Source organism: Ambystoma mexicanum, chromosome 3q, assembly GCF_040938575.1.
Source record: "Ambystoma mexicanum isolate Mex_15411 chromosome 3q, UKY_AmexF1_1, whole genome shotgun sequence".
Taxonomy (NCBI): Eukaryota; Metazoa; Chordata; class Amphibia; order Caudata; family Ambystomatidae; genus Ambystoma; species Ambystoma mexicanum.
Genome location: NC_090926.1, coordinates 531,794,061 through 531,807,871, shown reverse-complemented (window position 1 = coordinate 531,807,871; position 13,811 = coordinate 531,794,061). Strand labels below are relative to the sequence as shown.

The 13,811-nt window shown below is 43.3% G+C and overlaps 1 protein-coding gene across 7 annotated transcripts in view; it reads right to left on the bottom strand.

The window, feature by feature from the left end:
- The window catches only part of TENM2 (teneurin transmembrane protein 2), a 3,863,575-nt gene that overhangs the window by 131,045 nt on the left and 3,718,719 nt on the right, over positions 1 to 13,811 (bottom strand). For all 7 annotated transcript variants that reach the window (XM_069654289.1, XM_069654288.1, XM_069654292.1 and 4 more), the window contains one exon: positions 2,420 to 2,563. In XM_069654289.1, the coding sequence (XP_069510390.1) occupies positions 2,420 to 2,563 (144 nt within the window). The remainder of the gene's footprint in view (positions 1 to 2,419; positions 2,564 to 13,811) is intronic.

Genomic DNA, 13,811 nt, shown 5'->3' with positions numbered 1-13,811 from the left:
TTAAGAAAGGAGATGCAATTATGATAAGTGCGTACTAATTTTCACTCGCTTTCTCCTCCTCTTATTTTCTTGTTTTCTTATCGCAATTTACTTTACCCTTCAACTCAATGTCCTACTGGCATTTCACTGTTCTATGGTTTTATTGTTTTATCACTATTTTATTGTTTAATTGCTTATTATTGTTTACTATTACTCTTCAATTTAGTATAGTTTTATGTTTACTATATATGGAAAGTTAAATCAAGTGAATTTTAATTGGCTGTATTTTGCTTATGTGTAAAACAAAATAAATAAATAAATAACTACATAGGGGGCCTTGACGTCCAAGGTCCCAGGAGGTGTGTAGAAAGTGAATTCTGATAGAAATGTTGCATCATGGGACACACCATCCAACGTCACAAGAGATATTGAGGTACTCAAACTGTCTATACTCGGAGTTGATAAACAAAGCAGTTGAACTACAAATCTCCTACAGGACCTTGTGGTTGAGAAACCATGTGACAGCTGAAAGAGACGACAAATAGATTTCCGGACTGCCTAAAAACCCTGCATACCCATGCACTTTATTTTTTAATTTAAAATGTTTGTGATTCTTCTAAAGTTTCTGTCACAATTCTATCGAGACTGTCATTTAACCTAAAACAAAATGGGTATGGTTGTGAGTCTTATATGCTTGATGGGTAGCCCTCTGTACCACAGTCCAGCGTGTTCCTGCATAGAAACTGGCATCTGGTGCAGAGTCCCGGGCAGAGCTTTGCTGATGTTGAATACATCTGCCCATCTGTTAACCTAACTTAAAAAAAGGCATGCAACCGTCCACACGGAAAGAGAAAAAGAAAGATTTGGTAGTGGCTAATATGTTAAGCACATCTAAAAATATGCAGAGTACATTGCCTTGGGAATTATTTTATGTCGGAATATTTTAGCATTAAACAAAAAAAAAACGACCATGTTTTACCTTTATTTACTTAATAATCAAGAAGCCATACTGCAGGCCGTGGTGCCAGTGTCCACAGAAATGTGAAGGGCTGGCAATATGGTATTAAAGATCTTTTTGTGATTCTGGCACGTCCGCTTGAGGCAACGGCCCAGAGATTTCTCATCATGTGTTAGCAAATATTCAAAGCAGAGGCGTTGCTAGGACAGGGGGGCTGAGGGGGCTATAGCCCCTGGTCTTTTGGTTGTAGCCCCAGATAGAAGCTCAGGGACTACAACCAAAAGGATATAGCTAGCCCCGAATCCCGCCAGCCCTGACATTAGCTTAGCCCATGATCTTTTCCAGAAGTAGCAACACCCCTGAAAAGTATCTCTACCATTGGCCTGAGTCGACACAGCTTGCAAGATGTGTTTCTCTGGGCTTCCAGGTACAGGTCATTCGAGGAGACAGGCCAATTCCACCTTCCCGACACTGGGGTAGGAGGGTCACACATTTCATTGTTGCAAGGGAAATGGCGGACAATTGGCAGGAAGCTCTTGACGGTGATAATGAGGCCTTAGAAATCCACACATTACTCTTGAAAACCAAAGCAGGCTACATGTTGTGGTTGTCATCCTTTAAATTACATTCAACTAGGTCGGAAACATCAAGGGCAAAATAATTGAACAAAATGCACCTCACACCAACTTCATTTGACTTGCAGGAGACTTGACCTATCTAAATACGTGGTTTGGAGCGGGCTGTTGTTAATGTAAAGGGCACTGGGAAGGGTGGGCTTTCCACATACTTGCAGTGGGGTTTGTAGCGGGTGTGGCACATCAAAAATCCAGACCAATTATCTAAAGCATTTGGGTGGAGATAAAGGAATAGTATATTTAGCCACATAACTATATTTTGAAATAGTTGTCAACTGAGTGCAGTTAAAAATAGACAATTCACACATACTGACAACGTGTGTCTTCTGTGTTAATTATATCTATCTGCTTATTCATGATACTAAAACAAGCATGATATGTTAGGTGTATTTTATTTGAAGGTTAATCTGTAGGCACCGGCTTAACGCTCTAGGCTGTTTTGACAACGGCGGCAATGTTTTTCTCTTGAGAAAAAGGCATGTAATGTCAGCCTGTACCTGTCGCCTCACATTGCATTCGCGTTTCAATTTAGGGGCAGAGCACTAGAGGCATCCTCCATATTTAGCTAGAAGCAAATATGATCCAGGCAGAATTAGACAGGGCCAGAATCAGAGCTGTAGTCATTTGAGGGGTTATAGAAAACCATAAATCGTGGTATCATCGGGTTGCAGGTGAATTCCCTTTGCAGCTTACGACTACTATATTTAAAAATAATATTCACAAATCATCAAGCCAGTTTCACTCTTGAACAATGCTGAACGCCTCTTAAATACATTTATCAAACATGCACTGAAACGGTCTTGATCCTTCAATCCCCCCAACGTTGGCTTCAAAGGATGAGGCTTACCACTTCCAACGTTCAGAACATGGTGCTTGTCCAAAGACCAGCCCCCCAGGTTTGAGGGATCAAGCTCAAATCCTTGCAGCACTGTAATCCTCTTCTCCCATAAAATCAGACTAGGACAGGTTTCATACTCATAGCCTACAGAGACTGGAAAAGAAACAGTGCATACACATTATTACTCGCGGACATCCAGCGGGACACACCATGCAACAAGTGCAAAGTCTGGCCTGCCAATGCTGTTCCTGAACAATACTCTTTATTATGATATTTCAGATTGCAGATGCATGAACAATGCTGTTGCAATTGTTTTATTCATGTCGTTCTTCTGGCAGTATGCCGACAGCACTCGAATCTGAAAGCAAGACTTTACAATAAAATAGTGTTGGTGGACATTGTGTTCACTTCAACACCGCTGAAAAGAACACTTCTTTGCTGATGATCTACTCATGTATTTAAAGTGCTACAAGGCTTACAGTGCACAACACGATTCCTTGCTTAGGCCAAGATTATATTTTTGAGTTCCTGTGTTAGTTGATGGCCCACAAGCACACAGACTGTCAAGCAGTTTTTGGAGACAGGGATATGTGACAGCACACAAGATACCAGAAAAGCATTGTAGTATCAATGCAGTTGGTTGGCCAGTGGGAAATCAAAGAAAAAAAATCAACAATACAGGGAAGTTATTTTTATAAGAAGCTTTGGATTCACATCACAGTGGACCTCGGAAGCTGTTTTGGAGACCTGGCATAGACTTGGGTGCTGGTTGAGCACATCTGTAACACGTGGTCTACCTGTTTTTTTGGATTCTAGGAAACAATACAATTAATATTTATCAGTTCAAAAATATGTGCGCCAGCATTGACTGATTACATTAAACTAAATTCCCTAGCAGGGAGAATTTTTTATTTAGCATGTGGAAGAAGACGAGGAAGTCTTTTCTTATTATCATACCCCACTCAGTGCAATGGGAGCAATATTTATTTTGTGTGACCAGGTCAATAATTGGCCCTTCTCAAAAGAGGTCAGAACCCCTCTCGACCAGGGGGGTGGGGCTATCAGGGTTGTTTCCAGAGACACTCCTACTCTGGATGAGGACAGTGGAAGGGGACAGAATTCCTAACCCGCACCCCATTGTGACCACTTACTTCTATGCAGAACCATGTCTCCAGTCTTGCCTCTGAATGCATATGCTTGCCAGTCTTCTCTCTCCATTTCAGAGGCAGAAGCAACAGAAAGAGAAGAGCAGCAACCGAGAATCGAGAGACAAAGAGAAAAACTAGGAAGATCAAATGTGTCATCTGCAACACTGAAGCTTCAGAGAAACAATTCCTGTTGAGGAGCAGCGAGAGAGAGAGAGAACGGGAGATGCCATCACCTGCTGCATAGAGACATAGTGCAGCTGCGGTGCGGCACTGAGTGGTTGGGAAACACACAAGACCGCCTGAGCTTGCTGGTAATTCCAATGCACTAGATCGGCATGGACATGAAAGGGGAAAAGGTCCTCGGACTTACCCACAGGGTCTCAGAGAATCTGAAACTGAAACCAAACTTTGAATTCCATCGTGCTGCACCTCCAGATCTCCTAGGTGCAAGCCCTCGTGGAGAACATAGGCGGGGCCCAGACCTACTTTTATGCCTTTTCTCACACATAACCACCTGAGCAAGGGAAGGGAGCAAGCAGATTTGGTAGGGACATTTGACCAACCTTCTGCAGGGGAGGGATCTATGAGTAGGGAACAGGAAGTGTGGGGGAATCTGGTATGGGGAGGAGGTTTGCGGTGACCAAGAGACCAGCAGGAGGGAGGAGGCAGCAGCAAATTAAGGAGAATCGTTTTGGAGCAGGTGAGCCATTGATTTAGGAGTGTTGTTGGTTCTGTAATGGGAGTGTGTGTGTGAGATGTGTGCTAGAAAGGACCGCATAAGGTGTGCATGTGAGAAGACTGGTAATGGGATAAAGGAGGGTGACTGTATAGTAGCAGTAGAACAAGTGTTAGTAGGGCGTGGAGGAGTGCTAGTAGAGTGGGAGTAGTAATAGTGGTGAGAGGAAGAGGGGAAGTAGACATAGGCAGAACAGTAGTAGCCGGAGTGGAGTAGATGTAGGGTGAGGCAGGAGGAATAGTAGTTGCAGTGGAAGAGTAAGGGGGTGAGGAAGGTTTTAACATCAGAGCGTGGACACAGGAGATAGGATGAGTGATACAATGGAGGGGCAACAAGTTGGAAGTGAGGAGACAGGGGGAGGAGGAGGTAGAGTAGAAAGGAGAGGTATCCATGGATGTGTGTGGAATTAGGTGAATCTTACTCAACAACTGTAAGACAGAATCCTACTTTCCCATTAGTACAGGAAACACAGGGAAAACATCACTAGATTAAGACAGATAATTGACAGTAGAGGTCAACAATCCCTATCACTATCTAGGGGATGCAGACACCTGAGTTAGTGAGGATTTCTGTTTTGAGCTGTGAGAGAGAGAGAGAGAGAGAGAGACAGAGAGAGAGAGAGAGAGAGAGAGAGAGAGAGAGAGAGAGAGAGAGAAATAGAGACAGCGGGAGAGAGAGAGAGAGAGAGAAAGAGAGAGAGAGAGAGATAGAGAGACAGAGAGAGACAGCATTGGATGAAGGGAATTTGGAGGCTGTCCCTCTGACCAGAGGGTCATCACATTGTCACTGGAACTTGAATTACTAGTCCACAAATACTAGTCCACACATGCACATTCAGCACTCTGCTATGTCTCATCACCAAACAAACACTCTGTTCAGGAACGTGCATAGAGCATACAGGTTCTGAGGGCTCCTCCGCACTGTTATGAAAATATCTGAAATCCCTTATATGTACAAACCACATGCTACGTTCCTAAAACGTTTTAGCCCTCATTACAGAAACGCGCGGTAGTGTACTGGTGGATGGTAATGAGGCTATTACCTGTTTGTGTACAAAGTCCAGAAGCACAGCGGTACCCAGTGGAGGTTCCCACAGGTGATACAAATCTCAACAGTGGGATCCTCTACCCAGAACCACCAGAGGGAGCACAGAGATAACCACTGCATTTTTATGAGTGCCTGCTCCACGGTGATTTACCCCACTGCCAGGACCTCAGGCTCTGAATGGGACCTCAGTATTACAGAGAAAATCCACATTTTAGATAGGCTCACATCTACATTAATCATTTGTGGATTTTGTATGGGGGGAACGCCTGGGTGTTTTGGAGACTAGCTGGAGGGGCCAGAGAGAATCCTCTCCCCATCGAGCAGGAGGGCACAAATATGCCCTCCCCAGTGAGGGCACTGGACGTGGCCTTCCTTCTTCTGGTGGGGACATTTCCACCATAAGGTACATGGGATCACCAGCTAGGAATGGCTGAGCTGCTGGTAAAATTAGCCATTTGGCCCTTTCCCACCTGCTTCCGGTGGAATGGAACAACTTTATAGAATGCCACACTTCTGAAACTTTACTACCTTGTGGGAATATTAATTGCAGGGTGGACTGGCCTACATGGGACTCTGGATATTTGATGGTAGACCTCTGCTTCTGGGGCCTCTTTTGTGCGGTAAGCTATTTAATTTCCACATTTTCTATTAGGAAACGCGTTTGGCTTGCTGAAAATGTGTTACTGGTCGCCACTTTAAAAATGATTTCCAGGGCCTCTTTTGGTTCCCAGTCCACCCCTCATTAACCACTCACCTCAGTGGACAATAATTATTTTGTAATGGGGCCTTTCATGCACCAAGAGTGACTTGGAAACATATGGCAAAGATGTAAGGTGTGCAGCTCAAAAATAGGGGAATGGTTATATGTTAAAGGGATTTCTTAAAATACCAGCTTTGTAGATTAATTTATTTTCTGTTTCAGTTAAATGATAGGTTAGTGCTACAAAGAAAACCAATTAGGATAATAGGATGAGCACCAACCAATTCTTGATTATGGCCTTAACCTCCAAAACAACCAATGGAAAAGACTCTGAAGAGAACAAATAATTGATGGAAATCCTTTGATAGAAACATTTAAAAGTTGGGACGCCCCCCATTATGACTGTTCCTGTTGGAAACAAGCATTGATGTCAGATGGATGGACTTGGCCTTGGTATTATGTCTATTGAATGACATGGGTAATGGAAATCAGGTACCCAGTATCCATTCTTTAGCTATTATGGCTCCTTCTAGCCCTCTGGAGCCCTCTTTCAAAGGTGCATGCTAATGTTTTCTGCAGAAGATAGAGCATTCAGAGGAGAGCCCTCCCTACGAAACACGGCAGATGAGAGTTCCCTTATGGATCTAAAGGGTGGATCATTCCTGCTTTAGCTTTTCTTTCCCATTGACAAAAGGCAGTAGTGGTAAAGATGGTGTCTACATTCTAATACTGGGACATAAAAGACAGCATCAGAGTTGTATAGGCAGCCTTACATGTTTATGTGCAGCTCACTGAAAGCAGAATACGTCCATCGAATGCATCAACAATAGCATTTGGTGTTCTGAAGCAGCGCTCTTAATTGATATTTTGGCACTGAAACACAACAAGCCGAGGTGAAAGTCTAACAAAAACACAGTGGAACAGTGACCCGGGTGGTGGTGGATGGGACCCTGGAATAACATTCATAATAATGGGCTACCATGCAGGTCCAATAGGAGAGATAGGCAAAAGTAGGCTGGTTATCCTGAATAGTTTTTCCTTTAGACTTTTTTGTCACACCGATTTCAATTTAGGAATACATGCTATTATGGTTTTGGAAGGCATCCTGCACGCAGGGGAGGACTGGCAACATTTGGCATGGGGGACAAGTTTACTTTTCTGGCCCATAGTGCAATGGCCAAAGCCCACAGTGTAGCAGCTCCAACTTCCAGAACAAGTAAACTCAAGGCCAACCTCTCCCCCTTCCACACATTCTCAAGAATATATTGGACATTATTGACATTAATTACCTTTTGTGCAACATGTTTTTCAGTTATGCTAGTGTTTTCTTAGAGACCTGGACCCCTGAAATTTCTCCCACTTACCAAACATAGTAAAATGATTTCACCGGGATAATATAATTGGTGAAATGGGAACACTGGGAATTTGAGAAGTAGTAATTGAAGCATATGTTCATAAGGCAAGTATGCATCACTTAGAAACAAGAAAGGTGGTCAAGCAAGTCCCACAATCGGGTGCAGTGGCATGTGGGTCAGACATAGATCTCAGCAAAGGTTTACCTGCTGACCTACAGTTCCAGATTTGTAGCCATGTGTCATTAGCCCTATTTATCGTACCCATCATCCTCCTGTGTCCTTTCCTTGCACCACATTCTCAGTGCCCCCTGTTTCTTACAATTAACTTTCAGACCTCTGTTCCGCTTTTGCTCCTTCCTTTAACTAATAACTCAGTACCCTTCCCTTACCTTGCATACACCTTCTTCCCTTGCCCACATTGAGCAGTCACCAATTCCTTGACACTCAGACTCTTTAATTGCTCATCACACCAAGCCCTCACCTCCTTCTTCTGCCCGGGTTTACAGTTAGACATTAGACAACTTTGATTTGCCAGTCAGCCTCTGCCAGACACGACAAGAAGCAGTGGTTGGGGTCTTGCTGGTAATTTCAACAATGAAGAGCGAAAGACAGGTAGGAGACAATGGCTCCCAAGTTCCACTTTCTAGTCGGCTGCCTATTTCAACTCACAGAAGCAGAGAGAACTGCAAGGGGAATACGACGTTGACCTAGTTATGGAGAGGAAGCAAAAGTGGCCTATTATATTCATGCTTGTTTTCAAATAAGGTGGCATGTGCGTGTGTGTTTAAGTAATGTGACTGGGTTGATGTGTTCTTGTGTATGTGTAACTGTGTAAAGTATAGGTCGAAAAATGTATCTGTGTTCATGTGAATTTGTATCTATATATTTGAATCTGGTGTTGATTGACATGTGTGTCTTTTACTGACCACATGAGAGAAGAGTTGTGTGCATAACAAAAATGGACAGTACTGATATGAGCTGCTACTGTACATAATCTTTCTCCCTTTCGATTGATACTGAAAAGAAATGTAAAAAATAATACATTTTACATTAGCGCCATCAGAAGTGGTATTTCTGCAATAGCACTGCAGGTATTTCAGAAATACCACCTCTGCTGGTGGTAAACTTGGAGTAGAGCAGATTTTCAGAAATACCAACAGCGGAGCTGGTAACTTTCTTTATATGTATTAAAAAATCTGCCCAACTCTGGATGACCACCGTGGTTTGTAGTTTTCTAATAAGTAATACCTGAGTATTGCACCAATAAAAATCTGTGTGGTTTTCCACTGTGTCCAAAAGTAAGTACCTCAAAGAGCCCAATAGCCTTTTCTATACCCACTACTTGAGTAACATCTGTGGGTGCTATTCAGGGTGCTTTTAAAACTCTTTTGTATGAACACACAGGTGATCAAGAAATTCACTAGAACATAGTGGGACCAATTCTACAGTATTGAACCAAGGACAAACTCTAATAAGATATGGACCCTTACTTCCTTGGCAAGTAGGAGTCATGTTAAGCTGCGTTGGATTGTAACAGAGCAATGGTGTAGGTGGAGCAACAGTGCCAACATTGCCATCCTGGGCCATAGAATTTGTTATTGAAATGCATATTTTGTCACTAGGCGGTATGAACATGCCCCTGTAGTCTAGACTCCTCTCCCTCTCGCTCACGCTCACTGTGGAAGCCCATTTGCGAGGGCCACCCAGGCACCTCTAGAACATTGCTGAAATCAAGACAAATGCCTCGCCTAATTTATACAGAATCTGCGTGGCTTTGTGGCAGGCTAGATTCTTAAGGATTTGGTCTTTTTAAACGTTTTTTTTTTTACATTTTGGAGTTGTGGCCCAAGGGGCAACAGCCCAGACAGCCTGGGGAACAATTGCCCCTTTGCCCCCTTGCCGGTCTGCCCATGCCCGAATGCATATTCTAGAAATGCAAGACTAAACATTTTGGGAGGTGACCGTTTAGATTTGTCTCTCATTGTAAACCCGTATAGGCTGTTTTATATTTGATAACATGTTCAGACTTGATCAAAGTAAACTAATGAGGCAATATGTCTCGAGGAGGCGGGCCGACCCTGTAGGTAATGGCCCGCTGCCCAAGTTAAGGACCCCAGCGCAGCAAGGGTCCCTTAACGAGGGCGGCTGTACTGTTACCTATAGGGTCGGCCCTCTGCCGAGGGGCATATTGCCATTAGCACCCATGTAGTTTTCTTCACGGGTGCTAAAGTATCCTTTTTTTAATTAATATATTTTTTAAGAAACATATCTTTCCTGCGGCCCGACCGGCCTCAGAGTGCTACTGAAAGCCGCAGTCCATTCGCATTGTTGATGACATGAAAACGGACTATGGTACAACACCACTGCGGAGCCTGGAGCCGCACAGGAAAGGTACGTTTAAGGGAAAAAAACAGCATTCGCACCTCTGTAGGGAACTACATGGGTGGTAAGGTGAGTGGGAAACGGGAGCAGGGAAGTGAAGGGAAGCGGCCGACACATAATGAAAGTGCTCAGAACGCAAGCTTACCTTTTTTAATATAGCCCGCGTTCCAAGCATTTTCATAAGCTCTGAGCGCCTCCCAGGGTGCTAAGGCAGATGCTGTACCTTCTGTGAATTAGATAAACTAACTTCACACATCTGTGGTGGGGGCCTGGGAAAAGGCCTGACCTTTTAATGTAGCACTGCAATTTTTACAGTTTTTGATAATTAGCCCAATGTTGCACAGGCACAGCTCTGTTTATGTGAACAATGCACGTATACATCTATGAGTCACAAATGAAAAATAGGAACAACAATTAATACTAAAAGGATCTGTAGATAAAAAAAAAAAAAGCTATGCTGGGAGAGCTAGCAATTATCAATGCCCTGCCGTGCCATCCCTCCCTGTCACTGAAATGCACAATAGAGGCATCCTGTTTGGTAGTAAATTTAACATGCTTGTGCAAGCTGCTCAGGTGGTTAAGGTGGTTACATATTTTACGACCAGTGCATAGACTATTGGTGTGTCTTTCCATCACGTAAAGTCATTGTTTGTAAAGTCTCTTTTTAACAAAACAGAAACTTGTGCCCCGTTTAATGTTTTGTTTCCTCTCCCCTTTTTGACTCTGATTTTAAATTGATGTCTTTACACTGGTTCAACGACATACTGATGCCTTTGCACTGATGTAAAGGAATGTCAACCCAAGTCCAGGTACCTTTGTTTCTTGGGCAGTTATATTTAGGCATTGTGACCCGAGGCAATATGACCCGAAGAGGGGCCATTACTGGTCGGGTAATGCCCCTGGGGCCATAGTTAGAAGCCATAGTTAAAAGCCTGAGCAAAGCTCTGGGGGCATTGCTTGACAGCAATGGCCCCCCTCTGATGGTCATATTGCCATTAGTATCCCGGCATGTCGTGCCGGGGTACTAATTGCAATTTTTCGCGAGTCGAGAAAAAAAGCAAACAAAATGGCCACCATGCAACAGGGGGAAGGGACACCATATAGTCCCTTCTCCCTGTCCATGGCGGTCAGTCACAGAAGACACCCTAGAGACGCAGCAGTGAAGCAGAGGCTTCAGAGCCTTCTTGGCAAGGTAAGACCCGGAGAGGGCCAATGAGCTTGCTTGTAACAAGCTCATTGACCCTTGCCGGGAACTAATTTGTATTATCCTTATGCCATGAAATGGCAGAGAATCACTCCTCTTTGGACCATGGGACTGTGCTGCACGCAAAGTTTACTGTGCGTATAACATGAAAACTACAACCGGTGTAGAATACTGCAGCTCGAATACTGCAACTGTTGTGGCACTACAAGCATAGCACCCTCATCCTCATCCTTTCTCTGCAAGCAGCACTGGTTACTGGTGGATTCTGTGTGAAATGCAGCGTGGTCAATATGGCCTTCATTGCCTTGCAGCGAGAGGGTCACTATCAGTAATCACTGGGTATACCAGAGCGCATTTGGAAGAATCAGGGGTGCTCTGATTAAATGTACCTCACCACAACAAGGGAGATTCATCCAAAGCAACAAGGGGATGCCTTGTCAAGTGCATTAGCATAGGAAAGAATGATCTTCTCTCTGTTTTAAGGTACACCAACTTTGTCCATCTTCAGGACCCGATGTAGGATGCCTTTTTCTGCTTTGGTTTTCTGCTCTCAATGTTTTGTTTTGCTAGCATAATTGCATTGCAGCAGTTTTATGTTCTGCAGTGTTTTCCCCATTAAGTGGGGGTATTTTGGCACTTTGTAGAATAAATGAAGAGCTCCATGTATCATTCCTAACGAATGCTCCCCCTGTGAATTATCTTCTCCTTTCAAATACCCATTTGTGATACTTGTGTGACAACATCGATGGTCCCACCATGACTAAACCGTCTGCTAGTCTGTTCCCTTCTGTCCAAACCAAGGTTCACCTCTGAATGTATAACCATGGCTACTCCCATGCACGCACCCCTGGCAAGGAGAAGGGGGCAGCTAAAAATCATGTGTAAGATAGACTTGGATGGACTAGGAAGCAACAAGGCATACTCTTGCACCTTCCATTCCATCTCTGTACACATTCTTCTCTTGCCTGCACTTCCTGTAGTCACTTTTAACCTTAGAAAGTGTTCTTCTAGTCTGAATGTAGATCGTCTGTACTATCTGTAAGTGATTTCAATCCGGCACTTCACTTGAGTCAATGCCTAGCTTGTAATGCACAACTGAAATCCTTATTTATTTATTTGTGTCTAAAAGTTCTTTTATTCTGAACAATGTACCACTCATATCACGCCCCTCTCTTGGAACCCCCCGGTCACACTGAATCAGGAATCAGGCTGGTTTGCAAAGTTAAAATATTTATTTATGTATTCACAACATGATCACACTATATTTAATGGGTATACAATGATCACCAATGGGGTGATGTAACACTAAACAATCTCTTTAATCACAAGGAATAATAGTGAGCAAAACAATTCAGCACAGAAACAATTCTTTTGTGTGTGTGTTCAAATCAAATAGCAATGTAGTTACTATTTTCCCCTGCACACCCCTCAGTCCCCCCAATAGGCAATTTAAAGAGATAGGAGGAGAGAGAGCAGGTATTCAGGAATGCGGAATTCAAACAAACTGTCAATCCCAATTTCCCCCCAGCAAACACAAGAGAGAAACATAATTTTTTGGCAAACTGTCAACAATGGTTTTAAAGTTATCTGAAGAATGGAGGGGTAAAACACTAAATATGGTTTAAATGGCTGAAATTATTTAAATTCTAATGGGAGTCGCTTTATATGGTTGCAGACAAACATTAGCAATGATTCAATAGAAGTTGGTTCTATATCAGGTTCTAAAGACACGATAGGATGGGTTTAGATAGGAATCGGACTAAGCCAGGTACATATGCTAGTGACACAGTCCTATCTATAAATACTCACTATATGGGTTTCAAAAAGAACCATCAGGGATTCTGGTCAGGGATTCTGGTTCTGGGACAGACTGCTGGGCACACCGGACTGAGCTGGGTCTCCAATCAGTAAGGCACTCTGGTCACCGCACGACAGGACTGGACAGGATCGGTACAGCACAGCACAGGATTGGGTTTAATCTGCCCTTCTTGGTTCTGGTAATAATTCTTTTGGCAGGAAAAGCAGTTACAGCACAGCCCGGCTGTTTCTTTGGTTCCCCTTAGGTCTCTGGGATCCTTTCTGGTTCTGGAAATTCAAGGCCTAGTTGAAAATGGTTCAACTAATGGAATGGGACTTTCTGCTTGCCATGTTTCTGGAGTCTGGAGCAATCGGTTACTCTGTGAATCTGTGTGTGCTTTCTAAGCCCTCAGCTGTCTCTATTTATGCTTATTATAAAGGGGTGTGTGTGTGTGCTGGCTTATCCTAAGAGCGCCCCCTTTGGCAGGCGGTTGGCTAGAGTCTCTTCTCTCCCTTGATTGGAGAAGAAAACAGGGTGTCACCATGATGATGTGGGTTTATGAGTCAGAGAATCCTCCCCTTGTCCCTTGAAAATAAAATCTACTTTTGGTACAATACATATTTACATGTTTGCAATCTTTAGAACAATAACATATACAAATCACATATTTTGTGCAGCAGATACTCCTCCGAACCTTGTCGCTGTGGGATCTTGTGTCTGACAGAATTTTGCCCTTTTTGACTGGAAAACAATGTCCAGTTTATCTGCAAATTTGTACAAATATGCGCGTTGAACATGGGCATAAGGGTATAACGTTTCATACTTCTGGCACAAATACATTGGGTGTAATACAACCTTTTCTGCCGTTTCCTTCTTGAACATGTCACACGGTTTTGCTGCCTCTTAAAATGTACAGTCAGAATGTAGATACCCAAATATGTGATTTTTGTAATTTAAACAATTTTAAGTGGTGAGTTATATGTCTTTAACACAATGTTTCTTTGTGAATGTCCAGCCCCAAATGGCTGTTT